Source organism: Chanodichthys erythropterus, chromosome 4 (genome assembly GCF_024489055.1).
Source record: "Chanodichthys erythropterus isolate Z2021 chromosome 4, ASM2448905v1, whole genome shotgun sequence".
NCBI classification, from domain to species: domain Eukaryota; kingdom Metazoa; phylum Chordata; class Actinopteri; order Cypriniformes; family Xenocyprididae; genus Chanodichthys; species Chanodichthys erythropterus.
The window spans coordinates 39301860-39320118 of NC_090224.1; the positions used below are offsets into that span (position 1 = coordinate 39301860).

General features: G+C 40.0%; 1 protein-coding gene across 4 annotated transcripts in view; it reads left to right on the forward strand.

Annotated features, from left to right (window-relative positions):
- ptprk (protein tyrosine phosphatase receptor type K) overlaps positions 1–18259 on the forward strand; it is a 177196-nt gene that overhangs the window by 54798 nt on the left and 104139 nt on the right. For all 4 annotated transcript variants that reach the window (XM_067384979.1, XM_067384977.1, XM_067384981.1 and 1 more), the window contains exon 3: positions 2867–3138. In XM_067384979.1, coding sequence (XP_067241080.1) covers positions 2867–3138 — 272 coding nt within the window. The remainder of the gene's footprint in view (positions 1–2866; positions 3139–18259) is intronic.

Consider the following 18259-nt stretch of genomic DNA (forward strand, 5'->3'; position numbering starts at 1 on the left):
CTGTGGAAATAATATTATTCTGAGAATATATCGTCAAAGACAACATGAAACTTCATTCACAACTCATTTAATGTCCACAGTGTGGACATTAGGATTTACTAGCATTGGGATTTACTGTAATATACTGTTGATGCATGATATGGAGAAGAGGTTAAATCACAGCCTCATTATACGATAAAATACACCAGCGTTCAAATAATAATTATAATAATAATTTTTAAAAAAAGAGATGTTTTCTATGTGAATATATAGTAAAGTATAATTTATTCCTGTGATCAAAGCTGAATTTTCAGCATCATTACTCCAGTCTTCAGTGTCACATGATCCTTCAGAAATCATTCTAATATGCTGATTTGAAACTTTTATGATTATTATTGATGTAGAAAACAGTTCATATTTTTGTGGAAACTGATGCATTTTATTTTTCAGGATTCTTTGATGAATAGAAAGTTCAAACAGCATTTATTTGATCTTTTGTGACATTATAAATGCCTTTGCTGTCACTTTTGATCAATTTAACACTAGAACTACCAAGGCAGTCATTTTGACCGTTTTAAAGATTTGCAATGTAATAACTTTGTTGAAATAAAACCCATATAACTACAGTTCCATGACTTTTCTTAAATTAATGTAAATTTTATTTTAACATTGTTATTTTATTAAAATTACAAAACACAAAAGAGTTCTGAGTATTTCTACCTTGAATGGCCATAGCGGTCAATTTGACCGCACATATTACAGGCGTTGTATCTCCTCAGCGCTTTTTCCCGCCGTTAAAGATGTGCGTAGCCGTTGCCTAGCAACCTTTCTCTGGCAGTTTTGTGTGCTTTTGCTAAGCTAAAACTTAGCTTTACCGTCAAAATGGCAACAAGAAAGAAAATGACTGTCACTGAGGTTTTATCCTTGCTTGAGAACATTGATGATGGAGGAGCAGAGAGCGATGTCTCTTGGTCTCTTGACAGTTCGTCTGACACTGATTCTGAGAGTGATTCAGAGATAATTCCGGTTCGTAAAAAAAGATTTTCTAGATTTCATTAGAGGCTGCATAAAATTGTTTCCGATTCGTGTGGTCCAAACATTTCCGATAATGCTAAAGCATTGTAAACTCCAAAAGTCAAAATGTATTGAATAAAGACAGATGTAATCATTTCCAAAATTCACAATATGTTTTTATCTAACGAAATATTCTGCTTCATTTTATATTTGTTGACATTTTGACTTTCAAAAACAACATTTTAACTGCGGTGAAAAACATTGATCTCCAGCTTGCCGGATGCAAACTGCGGAAAGCAAATTGCGGCATGCACTTTTGTGGGAGGTCTAGTAGCTCTTACACAATAATATCACAAACATATTATATTATGTATGCTTAAATTACCCCACATTTTTCATAAAACATGACCATAGAAGCTTTGAAGTAAATATAACATGACAAAAATGACATTCACTGCTGTCTGGTATGAACAGTCAAAATGACCGCTATTGGCAGTTCTAGTAGTTATAGAATTCTGGTAGTGCTAGTGTTAATGCATCAAAAATGTTCATAAATGATAAATTCTTTAAAAAGAAAATCTTACTGAGCCCAAACTTTTGAACAGTAGTGAATATAAAACATACTATTCATAAAACATGAGCAGTCCCATCGGATGCTATAATTTATTTAAGAATGTATTGATGAATAATTTTGTTTTATAAACATCCAGTCTGCGCTCACAGGTGTGTGTTTTTATCTGAGATGGTCGTGAGTGCAGCCGAGAGACTGGACTCGATGTTTTATGTAAGATTATTTTCCTCCACCCACATGACTAATGGTTACATCAGAACAAAATAGTCAAAAGTAGTTTCAGAGACAGAGAAAATGATTAAACTTGAAAGAATCTGGAATAACATGCACCTGATGAGCTGCACACAACATGGCCAGCGGCGTTTATTTAGGCAGGAGATGGATGGATTTCATGTAGACTTTATGTCTAACAACTGACAGAAGATGAGGATCAAAGAAGAGAGAGAGAAAGAGAGAGAGCTGGTCATCTCTCGTTCTGGCCATGGAGACAGATGAACAGATGTATGTTCATTTGCACAAATGGTGGTGAAGTCTGTCCTCTCGCTGCCTGATGTCCATCCTGTGGGCGCTTGGGATTTGAAATCGTTTCCTCTCAGTGCAATCACATGCTTAAAGAACTGGAACCAGATCCTATATGGCCCTGTCCGACTTGGCCGATAGCTGGAAACCATTTCTCCGGTGGAGTGATTATGAAAGCGTTCTGTAATCAGCACACGGCGAACTGCCAAGAGTACGAGTCTTTGATTCTGAAGCTCAGAAGTATTCCTCATGTCTGAGTTTATATCTAGCACGAATCCCACATGATTTCTCAAGCAATTTGTTTTCTTTAGCAAGTGATACTCACTCAACATTTTGTACATCCCTTGGTGTGGCTTTGTGAAATTTGCTTTACTCTTTAGTTTTGTTTTACTACAACACAAAGTCTGGTTCAAAACCTAAGCGGGCATCTTATTCAGTTCAGTTTCACACGTCCTTCATTCAGTTCATTTAGGAATATTTCACCTGTAATATCATGTACCAGTCTTGGGATTTTAAGAATCTTTTTATACTTCTAATGTTGTTCAGGTCAGCACTTTGCTGGTTTATATCCTATAATGATGTCCTAGCGAGACGCACTCCTCTCATCACCGGGGTACCTCAGGGCTCAGTGCTGGGACTCCTGATGTTCTCTATCTACACAGCTTTCATTTAGGAATATTTCAGCCGTAATGTCATGCAGCAATCTTGGGATTTTAAGAGTCATTTATTCTTTGATCCCAGAATGCATTATGACACATGTGTTTCCTCTCTCCGTTCTTCCAGGCTCGTACATGATGGTGGACACCTCACAGCACGATTACGGGGAAAAGGCTCGCCTGCAGCTGCCCGTGATGAAGGAAAACGACACTCACTGCATCGACTTCAACTATCTGCTGTACTGCCCGGACGGCTCCAGCCCCGGAACGCTCAACATCCTGGTGAAGGTCAATAAAGGGCCGCTGGCCAACCCCATCTGGAACGTCACTTCCTGCACAGGCAGAGACTGGATGAAGGCGGAGCTCGCTGTCAGCACCTTTTGGCCCAATGAGTATCAGGTATGCAAATCTCTCAGCCAATCAGAAGATGTGGCTTGTTTTGAATTTGTTTATCTGAGCAGGTCATGGAGATGCAGAAGGCCCCGATATACTTGTGGGGAAGTTCTTTGTCGCTTGTGGGTAAAAAGAAGTTTGAAATACATATGCAGTGATATACTGTTAGCGAACATCCTGATTTCATCCACACTACTGAACTTGACTAAATAAACACACAACAAATATGGCAGTGGTGAGAAAACAGCAGTTCAGAAAGCATCTGATCGTAGCGATGTGGATGTTTGCAGCAGTTCTGAGATTCAGACACACGTTTATTTATACAGCACTATACAATAGATTGCTTTAAGGCTAGTATTACAGTATTAAACATGAACAATTAGTGTCAGTGTCGAGTTTAAATTTCAGTTTCTACTATAAAGCATCTCTCCATCCAGTGTTCATGTTTTTACTCGCACCTGAACAGAAGAAATTAAATGGAGAAGATTTACACCTCAAAGAGGGTGGAGCCTCCGAGCCACCTATTACATCATCACCATGGACCAATGGGAGTTCGAAGGTGTTTACCAGCCAGTGCAAACTTTTCTTTGACGATGTTTCAAACTTCTGAAACGAACTCCAAACAAACTTCGCTTTGGCCAGATTTAGTTTGAAATGACGTCACACCAGTTCATCTTTGAAGTATATTGGGCTTTAAACTGAAGCAATCTTCTAAAGACTTTCACCTCAAACTGTTGTTTACTTGTGTTGTCGTAACTCCTGAAGTCCATGTGCTGACACATTCCTGGCATCAAGCCTGCTAAACGAAAGTATGAGGAACACAATGGATGTTTGCTTGTAAGCAGTGCTGGTTTAGTGTAAGTGTGTCCGTCAGACTCCGAGCTGATTTATGGGAATATAGCGGTTCTGTTCAGCTTTTCTGCACACTATAAAACTGCTGGGTTAAAAACAACTCAGTCTGGGTTGAAAATGGATAAACCCAGCGATTGGGTTAGATGTTTGCCCAACCTGCTGGGTAGATTTATTTAACTCAAATATTGTTTAAAGGTGCCATAGAATTGAAAATTGAATTTATCTTGGCATAGTTAAATAATTAGAGTTCAGTACATGGAAATGACATACAGTGAGTTTCAAACTCCATTGTTTCCTCCTTCTTATATAAATCTCATTTGTTTAAAAGACCTCTGAAGAACAGGCGAATCTCAACATAACACTGACTGTTACGTAACAGTCGGGATCATTAATATGTACGCCCCCAATATTTGCATATGCCAGCTCATGTTCAAGGCATTAGACAAGTCAGTATTAACGTCTGGATCTGTGCACAGCTGAATCATCAGACTAGGTAAGCAAGCAAGAACAACAGCGAAAAATGGCAGATGGAGCAATAATAACTGACATGATCCATGATATCATGATATTTTTAGTAATATTTGTGAATTGTCTTTCTAAATGTTTTGTTAGCATGTTGCTAATGTACTGTTAAATGTGGTTAAAGTTACCACCGTTTATTACTGTATTCACGGAGACAAGAGCCGTCACTATTTTCATTTTTAAACACTTGCAGTCTGTATAATTCATAAACACAACTTCATTCTTTATAAATCTCTCCAACAGTGTGTAATGTTAGCTTTAGCCATGGAGCGCTATCAAACTCATTCAGAATCAAATGTAAACATCCAAATAAATATCATACTTACATGATCCGATATGCTGCATGATGAACACTTTGTAAAGATCCATTTTGAGGGTTATATTAGCTGTGTGAACTTTGTTTATGCACTGTATTATAGAGTCGAGAACTCGGGGGCGGGGAGCACGAGATTTAAAGGGGAAGCAGCCTGAATCGGCGCATATTTAATGATGCCTCAAAATAAGCAGTTAAAAAAATGAATAAAAAAAATCTATGGGGTATTTTGAGCTGAAACTTCACAGACACATTCAGGGGACACCTTAGACTTATATTACATCTTTTAAAAACACGTTCTATGGCACCTTTAAAAATGACTATATTGCTCACTTAAAATGAACCAAAATATGTTGGAAATGAACATGTATTAACATGTTTATAAATGAATATTTATTAATAAATTTAATGAATAATAATTAAACCAAAAAAAAATTAAATTGCTTATTAATAAATGTTCACCTTTAGATTATTATTGTTGCCTCTAGTAATTATGTGTCTGATTTTTAATTTCCAACATATTTTGGGTTCATTTTAATCCAGACATATAGTAATTTTTAAACAATAGTTGAGTTAAATAAAACTGTCCAGCATGTTGATCAAACATTTACCCAACCCCTGGGTTTGTCCATTTTCAACCCAACTTGTTTTTTTTATTTTAAGTGTTGTAGTTCAGTCATACTCATGAAGCGCTCACACTCATCACAGTAATGGCTCTTATTAACGTTTCCTTGCATGTGAAATGAGTTTTCTGCAGGTGAAACGTCTCTCTGGGTCAGTGGAGCTTCTTCACGGGACTTTTGTTTTCCAATACAATAGCTTTTTATTGCTGTTTTAATGTAGTATTTCATCTACTGAATATGATGATCAGTCTCTTCTCTTCTCTTCTCTTCTCTTCTCTTCTCTTCTCTTCTCTTCTCTTCTCTTCTCTTCTCTTCTCTTCTCTTCTCTTCTCTTCTCTTCTCTTCTCTTCTCTTCTCTTCTCTTCTCTTCTCTTCTCTATTGTTTTAATCACTGTTGAATATGGGTGTGTGTGTGTGTCAGTGTTTGCCGTGTGTGTATGATCTGACGGGTCGTTCTGCTTCAGTGTGTGTGTGTGTGTGTGTGTGACGGTGAATACTGAAAGCCTCCGTCTGTGTTCAGACTAATTGGGAGTCCTGACTGATCTCGCCTCTGTCTGTCTTTCAGCGTGAGAGACAGAATTTTAAACACTGCGACGATACAGTTTCTCTGAGCGCGTAGGGTGCAGTCTCTGTAGACTTTATAGTGGCCGTCTGTTTGCTTCAGCTTTATCAACCCTAAATGTAAACACACCTGGAGGGCCTCTACTGGCCGTCCGCACGCATTACACGTCTCGCTCTGAGGATTGAGACGGTGTGAGGAGACGCTGCTGTGATTAATATTGCATGATATTTCAGAGGCGAGCTAATAGATAGGGAGGAGGAGGGCTTGTTTCTTCATGTCTGGATTTGATTTCTCACAGTATAGAGTATATTCCACCTGCTGCCCCCCTAAAGCCCCGGAGACGTGTCCCTTCTAATGAGTCCAGGCATGTTACGTCCCTTTATTACACTCTCTCGCTCACAGTCCATCTCTAAACCCTGGTGTGGGCTTGTTATTTCTTGTCCCCTTTAATTAGGCACTGATGAGTCGGATCTGTTGCTGGAGTCCAGTTTATTTTAGCTTAAGACCTGATTCACTTTGGTTTTGTTTTCTTTATGCGTAACCCCTGAGGGAGTCTTCATCCTCCCTCGAGAGCGCCACACTTCCCCGATCGGATCGTTAGTCGCCACGTCAAACGGACTCGCTTAATGAGCTGGACACCTGCCCTCGGTTACTTTTAATTATTCAATGTCAGATTGTCTGAAATCACGCCAAAGCGCAGAACTGAAGCTTTTGAGGAAGCGTTGTCAAAGGGAATGAGTTAACGTGTTCCTTTGGTCATCCTTCAGTTCTCGTGAATGATTGAATATCAGCACGGTCGTTAAACTTGAGGAGTTGTTTTTCTTTTATTTCTTCTAAACCAAATAACATTCATGTTCCTTTGTGGTTTCTCTGGCTTATGATGTGTTCTTCAATAATGTTCTTTGAGGACGCAAACCCTCAGCTGTTTTAACCCTCTCAGCTAAATCATTTGGCTAATTAATTAACAAAAAATCTGAACTTTTCATGCTCATTGGTGATCTGTCTCTTAACTATAGCTTTTATTTGTTTATTCATTTTATTTAAAAATTATTTTTTTAATTTGCTGACATGCTAGAAATGTTCAGTTAGTTAAGAAAAAAGGAAATTAACATTTCTTATGAAGGTCTAAGAAAGAAATATTCTCAAATAATTTCTTAAGAACAAGAAATAAGAAGAAAATAGGAGGCTTTGGCTTCGGTTCAGACTAGCTGATCAACTCAAAGACTTACTAGACTCGTTTTCTTGTTTTGTGAAGTGTCATGTATTTTAAATATAGTGAATTCAGGTTGATTGATTCAGTTTTGCCATTGGGATGACTGGGAAAAAGAGTGTCCTAATCAATTATTTTTAAAGGATTAGTTCACTTCTGAATTAAAATGTCAGTTTCAGTGCAGCTTCAAAGAGCTCTACATGATCCCAGACGAGGAATGACACGATCTTCATCTGGGATCATGTAGAGCTCTTTGAAGCTGCACTGAAACTGACATTTGGACCTTCAACCCTTTGAACCCCAGTGAAGTCCACTATATGGAGAAAAATCCTGGAATGTTTTCCTCAAAAACCTTCATTTCTTTTCAACTGAAGAAAGAAAGACATGAACATCTTGGATGACATGAGGGTGAGTTTTAATTCTGAAGTGAACTAATCCTTTAAACAAAGACTCAACGAGGAGAATAAAACATGTACATTTGTTTAACTCACACACTATAGGGAGTATTTTTATGTGTAATTATGAATGTGCAAATACATTTGACTACTTGGTTATCTGAGCGACTAGTCGACTGATCGTCTAAAGGAAGCCGTGGTTTCAGGTTCATCACATCTGGCCGTTTACATTAGATTTTTTCCTACTTTCATGATTCACAGACATGATTTTCATGGTTAAAATATGTTTTACTTTATTAATGTATGCTAAAAGTATTGCCTGTATTGATGATAATTCAGTTTCCCCAACTACTGGTGAAAGATATTTTGACCACCAGTACATTGAGCGCCTCTAGCCATTGGTTAAAGAAGGTCTCACACTTTTCCCAGGGTTCACAGCTCAGTGTGAATGCCGATTTCCCACCTTCTCCCAAAACAAGATCCCTCAGGGCAGGAGATCCCGGAGGGGTTCGGAAGAAGGTGTGAGGGGAGTGATTTAGAGGGTGTGTGTGTGTGTGTGTGTGTGTGTTAGATAAAGTCTGGGGGTGTTTAGTGATAGTGTTGAGAGCTCAAATTTAGTCAAGGTCAACACCAACACACACTGTTTTATCTTGTGTCCAGCATGGCAGTAATTTATAAGTGGTCGAAAACTCAGATTAATGTACTCCTGTGTGTGTGTGTGTGTGTGTGTGTGTGTGTGTGTGTGTGTGTGTGTGTGTGTGTGTGTGTGTGTGTGTGTGTGTGTGTGTGTGTGTGTGTGTGTGTGTGTGTGTGTGTGTGACCTCTGCATATGATACACAAGAATATCTTATCTTCCTCACTCAGCTTCACTAACCAACATAAACACACACATGTTGAGCTGACTATGTACAGGGTTTTCACATGAAACACATTATTATTCCGTAACACTATTTACTTTCACATTTTTCATTGTCGTGGAGCAAATCTTCATTAAGGTTTTTCCAGCAGTTGTCTAGGTGAGAAACACAAGAACACATGTGTGTATTCGTATCAGTGTGGGGATTTCCAACATACAAATGTTTTTTATTGTTTTAAGCTGTTTTTCCCGTGGACGTGCCACCGTGAGGCCGAGGTTTGACTAACACTGTGAGATATCTCATCCTCATGAGAACACACACACACACACACACACACACTCAGACAGACGTGTCCTGCTCTGAGTTTATACTATGATAAAGAAAGAATTAAAACCATCATTTAACCTGTATGCTGTTATTGTGTAAGGAACACATCTAATTTTTCTCCAGATCTTCCCTTCTTGTTTATTTCTCTCTGTAGAGTGTTTGAGTCTCGCGTCGACTGGAGAATGGCGTGTTTTCCTGTCGTCTGGCCAGATAATGACATGTTCTTAAAGTCATTAGTCTGATTACACACACTCACTCTATTGCTCTGATTTAATGTGGGATCTACTCTGGGATGAGGTGGTCCGTGTCTCTCGATCATTCCTTACTTTTCTGGCCGCACTCAGTGTTTCTCAGCCGATGGGTTTCAGGGAAACACAGCAGGGAAAGCAATGCTAGCCTTACATAAAAAGACATTTATTCAAGTGTGCTGTTAGCTAAAAAAAGAGTATACTTTAGGTGCATTTATCAGAGATATACTTAAGAAAATTATACTTAAGTGTACTTGGCTTATGCTGAAAAGTAAGTCTATATTTGGCATGTACTTGTACTTAATCTTTTGTTCAAAGAAACACTTAAGAAAAGTATTAATTGTATTCTTGGCTTGTAGCTCTGTTTACTCTTTTGATAGAGTAGCCTATCAAGTACTCTTTCCACACATAATGGTTATGCTCTAATTTGATAAACTTACATGTTTAAAGTTTAAATTAACACGTCAGCTTCAGGGAGGAATTAGTACATGGGTTGAACTGAAGTTGATGTATTAGAAGCAGAAAAGATGGGCAAGTGTAAGGATTTGAGTGAGTTTGACAACGACCAAATTGTGATGCTAGACGACTGGGTCAGAGCATCTCCAAAACTGCAGCTCTTGTGGGGTGTTCCCGGTCTGCAATGGTCAGTATCTATCAAAAGTGCTCCAAATAAGGAACAGTGGTGAACCGGAGACAGGGTCATTGATGGCTGGCCCGTGTGGTCTGATCCAACAGACGAGCTCCTGTAGCTCAGATTGCTCAAGAAGTTAATGCTGGTTCTGATAGAAAGGTGTCAGAATACACAGTGCATCAGTTTGTTGTGTATGGAGCTGCATAGCTGCAGACCAGTCAGGGTGCCCATGCTGACCCCTGTCCACCGCAGAAACAGTGGACACGTGAGCATCAGAACTGGATCACGGAGCAATGGAAGAAGGTGGCCTGGCCGGGAACACATGGCACCAGGATGCACTATGGGAAGAAGGTGAGCCGGCGGAGGCAATGTGATGCTTTGGGCAATGTTCTGCTGGGAAACCTTGGGTCCTGCCATCTATGTGGATGTTACTGTGACACGTATCACCTACCTAAGCATTGTTCAGACCATGTACAGCCTTTCATGGAAACAGTATTCCCTGGTGGCTGTGGCTCTTTCAGCAGGATAATGCTCCTGCCACAAAGCAGAAATGGTTCAGGAATGGTTTGAGGAGCACAACAACGAGTTTGAGGTGTTGACTTGGCCTCCAAATTCCCCAGATCTCAATCCAATCGAGCATCTGTGGGACGTGCTGAACAAACAAGTCCGATCCATGAAGGATCCACCTCACAACTTACAGGACTTAAAGGATCTGCTGCTAACATCTTGGTGCAGATCCCACAGCACACCTTCAGGGGTCTAGAAGAGTCCATGCCTCGACGGGTCAGGGCTGTTTTGGCAGCAACACAATATTAGGAAGGTGATCATAATGTTATGCCTGATCGGTGTGTATAATATATATATAATATATATACAGTGGGTACAGAAAGTATTCAGACCCCCTTACATTTTTCACTCTTTGTTATATTGCAGCCATTTGCTAAAATCTTTTAGGTTCATTTTTTTCCTCATTAATGTACACACAGCACCCCATATTGACAGAAAAACACAGAATTGTTGACGTTTTTGCATGTGAAATATCACATGGTCCTAAGTATTCAGACCCTTTGCTCAGTATTTATTAGAAGCACCCTTTTGAAGCAGCCATGAGATTTTTGGGAAAGATGCAACAAGTTTTTCACACCTGGATTTGGGGATCCTCTGCCATTCCTCCTTGCAGATCCTCTCCAGTTCTGTCAGGTTGGATAGTAAACGTTGGTGGACAGCCATTTTTAGGTCTCTCCATAGATGCTCAATTGGGTTTAAGTCAGGGCTCTGGCTGGGCCATTCAAGAACAGTCACAGAGTTGTTGTGAAGCCACTCCTTCGTTATTGTAGCTGTGTGCTTAGGGTCATTGTCTTGTTGGAAGGTAAACCTTCGGCCCAGTCTGAGGTCCTGAGCACTCTGGAGAAGGTTTTCGTCCAGGATATCCCTGTACTTGGCCGCATTCATCTTTCCCTCGATTGCAACCAGTCATCCTGTCCCTGCAGCTGAAAAACACCCCCACAGCATGATGCTGCCACCACCATGCTTCACTGTTGGGACTGTATTGGACAGGTGATGAGCAGTGCCTGGTTTTCTCCACACATACCACTTAGAATTAAGGTCAAAAAGTTCTATCTTGGTCTCATCAGACCAGAGAATCTTATTTCTCACCATCTTAGCAAACTCCAGGTGGGCCTTCATTTGTCTTGCACTGAGGAGAGGCTTCCATCGGGCCACTCTGCCATAAAGCCCCGGTGGAGAGCTGCAGTGATGGTGGACTTTCTACAACTTTCTCCCATCTCTCGACTGCATCTCTGGAGCTCAGCCACAGTGATCTTTGGGTTCTTCTTTACCTCTCTCACCAAGGCTCTTCTCCCCCGATAGCTCAGTTTGTTCGGACGGCCAGCTCTAGGAAGGGCTCTGGTCATCCCAAACGTCTTCCATTTAAGGATTATGGAGGCCACTGTGCTCTTAGGAACCTTAAGTGCAGCAGAAATGTTTTGGTAACCTTGGCCAGATCTGTGCCTTGCCACAATTCTGTCTCTGAGCTCTTCAGGCAGTTCCTTTGACCTCATGATTCTCATTTGCTCTGACATGCACTGTGAGCTGTAAGGTCTTATATAGACAGGTGTGTTGCTTTCCTAATCAAGTCCAATCAGTATAATCAGACACAGCTGGACTCAAATGAAGGTGTAGAACCATCTCAAGGATGATCAGAAGAAATGGACAGCACCTGAGTTAAATATATGAGTGTCACAGCAAAGGGTCTGAATACTTAGGACCATGTGATATTTCAGTTTATCTTTTTTAATAAATCTGCAAAAATGTTTTTCTGTCAATATGGGGTGCTGTGTGTACATTAATGAGGAAAAAATGGCTGCAATATAACAACGAGTTAAGGGGGTCTGAATACTTTCCGTACCTATTTCTCACGTAACAAAAAGCAAGTCACTGAGTTGAAGTTGTAACTCTTTGGATCCCTGTCGTTTCCTCCGGCATTGATCAGAGAGATTGAAGGTCATCTGCTCCGTTACAGCGTCTGAAGAGACTCGGCTTCAGGGTGATCTCCATAAGCTCGGAGAGGGAGAAATGACAGATTACAATCAAAACTGAGACATTACTCCTAGAGAGAGATGAACTATTCTCCAGTCTTGATAGATATGCTCTCGGGGAGCGGGAATATATTGCCCCTAATGGGCCGGCGGTACGCTGGAGTCTTGGCACGCGGAGGGGCTGGAATGAGCGACGTCTATTCTGCAGGAAAAACATTTCGGCACGCGTCTTTCCAAATGATGAAGGACATCTCGCTCTTCGCTCGCTGACAGACCCGCGAAATAAAAAAATAAAAAACGCACCCCACGCATCACATCGGCATCAATAAGGCTTTTTCCTCGCTCTCATTGTTTACTGAGAGAGAGCTGTGGTAATGATCACCACAGCCAATGCAAATGTGTGTGTGTGTGTGTGTGTGTGTGTGTGTGCGTGTGTGTGTGTGTGTGAGTGCTCTTCTTGACAGGTGAAGAGATGAGAGCGCAGAGCTCAATATCTGGTGAAACGATGCCAACAGGAAGAGGAAAGTGTGAATGTGTGCTTGTTTTTATATGTGTGTGTATTGCAGTTTCTCTCAGCAGTGTGCTGTAATTAGTGCATTTTAAAATCACAATGAAATCAAAATTAGGTAACACTTTAGTATGGGGAACAATTCTCACTTTTAAATGGTTGCTTATTATCTTGCATACACTTTAAAAGCACATATTAATGCCTTATTCTGTATCACCAATACTTAAACTTAACAACTACCTTACTATTAATAAGCAGTAACTAAGGAGTTTATTGAGGCAAAAGTCATATTTAATAGTGAATATGTGTTTCCCAAACCAAAGTGTTACCTCAAATTCTTCTTATTTTTTTATGGAATATTGCATTTTAATATAAATGATTTCTCAGTGCACATCATTAAATTGTGTTAAATTCATGTTCCTCATAATCTTGAATCAGAATATCTTCCTCTTGCAGCATCTTCTCTTCTCTGATGATGAGGGTGGGGCAAACATGAGATCCACCAATAGCAAACCACAACCATCCAATCAATTCCCCACAGACAAAAGCAAGCCCCGCCCTACATTTGTTCTTGTTTGCGAAGCGTTTCACTCGGATATACGACACAATAGAGAAGAAAACACTAGTGTAACTTGACGTTTCATGACGAATTTAGTCAATCACCACATATAAACCTTAGCAACTACCCAGAGACACCATAGCAACCACCCTGAACATCTTAGAAACATATAACAAGTATCTAAAACACTTTTGTTTGGACTGAACACGTTCACCCATGCAGATGCTCAGACAGCATGTAGGTGGCGTGTTTCTCTCTTTGCTCTTCTGCCTGTCAACCTGCGTTGAAGACTTTCCTGAGGGAAAACAAGAAAATGAGAGCTGCCTCTCTCTCTCTCTCGTCATGATGTTCCTCATCTTCGGTCTGAGAGTGTTGTATGTGTTTCTGTGTGTGTGTGTGTGTGTGTTGTGAGTCATCAGCCTTAAGCGATATTGATTGTGGTACATGCAGGGCTTCAGATGTAATCAATGTTTCATAATTTAATGCTCTGAAGAGTCATTTATGTGTTCAATAGAAACATGATGGATGATTGTGGGTGTAATGGATGTTTAGACATGACGCAGTCCAAACACAAGCCCTCGGTGAGCATCAAAATATCCATTCGGAGTTTTATCGCTACTCAAAATGTAAACACTGTCAAATCTGCAGTATTTATCTAGTATGCAGCAAGATTTATCACTTTAAGGTTATTTGACTGATGATTTTTGGCAATGTTAGATGTTTCACATGTTCATGTTCCAAATGAACTGAGAAAGAAAAGCAAGCGCACACAGAGAGTGAATAAATCGCAGGTTTTCTCCTGACGCGGGTCTGATCTGAATGTGTCACCGCTGCACTTTCTTCCTTCTCTCAGTGTTTCCACCTGTGTTTGTTAATGTCTGCATTCATATGCGCACGTTACACACTCGTGTGTGTGTGTGTGTGGAGTTGACATGTCAAGCAGTGACAGCAGGATCCTGCGGTGTGACGTGTTTTATCATGCTGTTTCTGTGGCCCTGTGTTAATTTAGAGAATATTCACAGTGAAGGCAAAACAACTACTAAAATAGATGATGAAGAAAAAAACAACTATGAATGACGACCAAACTCATTTCAGTTTGGGTTTCAGATTATCTGAAATTCTACATGCAACACAAATGAGGATATTTTATAATCTTTATTTGATGTATTTTATAAAGAGTGTCTTCCATCTACAGGAACAATAAACGAGAGTTATTTAATCACAGCTCGTGCTGACTAGCCTTATTCCTCAAAACCAGTCGAAATATTCAGGGTTTTTAAGTGGAGTAGTCGTTCAGGAAGCCGCTGACAGTTTTGAAAGTGTCTAGTCGTGCGCATCTCCACTTCAGAGCTGCTTTTGTCCGGGTCTGATGGGATAATTGCTGGAGTTCAGGATGTCACACCAGTCCCAGAATATCTCCCTCTGTCCTCTTCTCTTTTTTCTCACCTCATCTTTTCATCCTCTGTTCTTCCCTCCTCTTCTCATTTCAGCAGTTTTCCTCTGAGTCTTTGAATCATCCTCTCTGATAAACACTCCCAAACGTGGAAATGTCAGGGAGATTTTCAAGTCTGCATGAATCGGAAACAATTGGAACGTCATGGAAATTTCTGCTCTGAATAGATTTCTTTTTTCTGCACTAAAATATTGCATTAGCTGTTCATTAGTGCTGATGTAGAGTAAAACAGGCATGATAATGTGCTGGAGATTACCAATTATTGATTGTTTCAATTGATTAATCTATTCATTCAAACATGAAATTGTAGCATTAATTATCCTCACAACCCTACGTGTGAAGAGTGGTTTGGAGATCTCAAAGGCTAAATATGGCCAGATGTAGATGACTGTAACGGTCGTGATATAACGTCACACACTCAGGCGTCTGTTTTATTAACATGAATTCAACATATGTGACCCGAGCTGGCAAAATGAGTCGCGATAAGCAAATTTTGCAAAAATGAGTTATTGTTATTCTTACATTCTCTATTAAAAAACCTTCAAAAATGATGTATGATTTGTTGGAATCTGACAAAATGACTGAGCTACACCTGTTTGAAGTCGATAGCATCAGCAAAGTCAATTTTGAGAAAAATCGAGTTAAAGTTTTCTGAGGGCTCCAAAACAAAATCACCTTAAAATCCCTGGTGATATCACCAAATTTGGCACAAACCAAGTCAAAACCCATATCTTTTTTTTATTATGATTTCACAATTGTTTGATTAACATTAACACAAGACAACAGACAGCTTATAAGACCTACTGTATCACACGGATCTAATATAATGTTACACATCAGATGTTTTTCCCCAATATATAACAGACATAACAGATCATGTTTGTGTGAATTCTCGCCAAGACAGATGATTGGAAGTACTGTAATTATGCATATATGTGTAGCCTATATCAGGATCACGCACTTCAGATCTGTCAGTCAGCGCGAGTAAGATCATTTTGTTTACATCATTATGAGTTTGAAAATCACATTTCATTGGTTCAGAGACTCATGCCATAGAGAGTTTGCTATGAATATTCACAAAGTTAGAATGCTGCGCTTTAAAACCATACCAAACTTGTGGAAGCGCCATTCATCCAGAAGAGATCAGAGAAATACTGCGTTTGTCATGGTCAAAGGAAACACACAAATAAGATACTTTTAGGTGTTTAATTACTATTTGAAGCATTGGGATCGCTAGACGAGGGCTTAATGAACTCATTTTTGTGAAAATGACCACATTTCGACCAATTATTTTGCCTGTAGCTGGAAATGATCCCGTGCACATTCCCACTCATTTTGACAGCACTGGTCACATAAACAAATAGTAATACATTCAAAATGTACAAATCTACTCGACTTACGAATGCAAAAATATGCATACTTTAAATTCACACTGTGACGTATCAACCTTCTACTGGTCACATGTCTTCACATGATGCGAATTCGCAGGTCAGAGTTCAGCTTGAACTTTGAAATGCAGCGAAATGCGTTTGTGTTTGTGGTCTGACACATTCGCATGTGTATGAATGGAAGTCCGTGGAATGAAAAGTGTAGTGTGAGCGCCCCTTAACAATAGCTGTTTCCATCCACTGATTTTCATGAGAATTTTGGGATATCACATGAAACAAAACTCTAGCTGGAAATGCCAAAATGTGCATAAATTTCAAAAAATGCATAGAAATGCATAAATGCATAAAAAATGCTTAATTGAGGCAAATAATTGTTGTATCCAATAAGACATGGGCATAAACTATGATGGAAACACTGAATTTACTGAATAAATCCCAAAAACCTCACGTGACTTCCTCACACGATTGTGTTCCCAAACACCAGCATCCGAACGCAAGATCACATGACAGTGTTTATCGTGTTTCGTCTGACGCTCTGAGACTCATTTATGATGGAGGAGAAAAGAGCCCGATTGATGCAACTTACAGTTTTTCAACTTACTGATATTTTGCACCAATTTCCCAGGAAGTGACGGATTTGTTCTCTTGAACACATGGGATGGAAACGCTGCTTTATATGCAACTGTTTCATGCAATATTCTAATTTTGTGCAGGAGTTAAATTTGCAGCTTTGAATGGACACACATCTACTGGTGCAGGATTCTGCATGAACGATGGCTGATCAGCAGAATTACTGTACATCGAATCCTGCAGTGTGATCTTCAGCGAGAGACAGAGAGATGGATGTATGATGGCATTCAGCCAGAACACTTTTGAAGATTTACATCATAATCGGCTCATAAGCATTACTGACCAAGAGCGGTCCTGAGATTTGCTTTGGAAATGTCAGAGGCATTTTAAGAGAGATCAGTTTAAAGAGCCAGGAGAAACCGCTATCGATATTCCCTCACACGGCTGCAGATGGCCGCGGCTCTAATTGAAATGGCTTCTCCTCTGTCTGAAAGCCGCGGACCTGGCCTGATACGGCTGGGTCACTTTCAGATTGCAGGCTTAGCTCTCGGAGGCTTGATCGCTGCGATCTCGACGCCAGGGCACCACATTAAAGCTTCATTTGGAAAGCGCTGTACAAAAGCCAGACCTTCACGTCGAGGCAGAATACTGAACTCTGTTCAATCTCTGAGTTAAAGAATGGAAACATACGACTGACCTCTCCATTCACAGGCTTTTCAATTACGCCTCTTCTGTGCTCGTGTGGGTGTTTGCTCGAGAAGCTTTATCTCTCAGAAATGAGCAACTGTTTGGGAAAATCTGTTTTGTCTTTCCAGATTAACAAAATGAGATTTGGCGCTTAGTTGTATATAAACAGGGACTATCTCTGATAGCTGTAATGGCCGCCGCTGAAGCCCAGAGACACAGAGACCCGTCTGTTTCACTGCTGCCGTCAGGAGAACTACGGTTTAACAACCAGGTGTAGTTCATTTCAGAGCTGTATAACAGGGTTAGATTACACTGGTGAGAAGGAGGCTCACCTTACACACATTCAAAAAGAGTCCTTATTAGAGAAATAATACTTTAAAAGAATAAACTTAAAGGATTAGTTCACTTCAGAATGAGAATTTCCTGATAATTTACTCAACCTCATGTCATCCAAGATTTCTTTCTTTCTTCAGTCGAAAAGAAATTTTTCTCCATATAGTGGACTTCACTGGGGTTCAACGGGTCCAAATGTCAGTTTCAGTGCAGCTTCAAAGAGCTCTACATGATCCCAGACGAGGAATACGAGTCTGATCTAGAGAAACCATCGGCCATTTTCTAAAAAAATAAACATTTATATACTTTTTAACCACAAATGCTCGTCTTGCACTGCTCTGTGATGCTCCACGCATGACGTAATCATGTTGGAAAGATCACACGTGACGTAGGTGGAAGTAATGATTCAGTGTTTACAAAGAAAAAAAAAGGTAAAACAATGATGTCGGATGATCACGCGTGACCTTTCCAACAAGATTACATCACGCGTGGGGCATTGATCAGGAAATTTGACTTCTGAAGTGAACTAATCCTTTAAGTGCACTTTAGTAG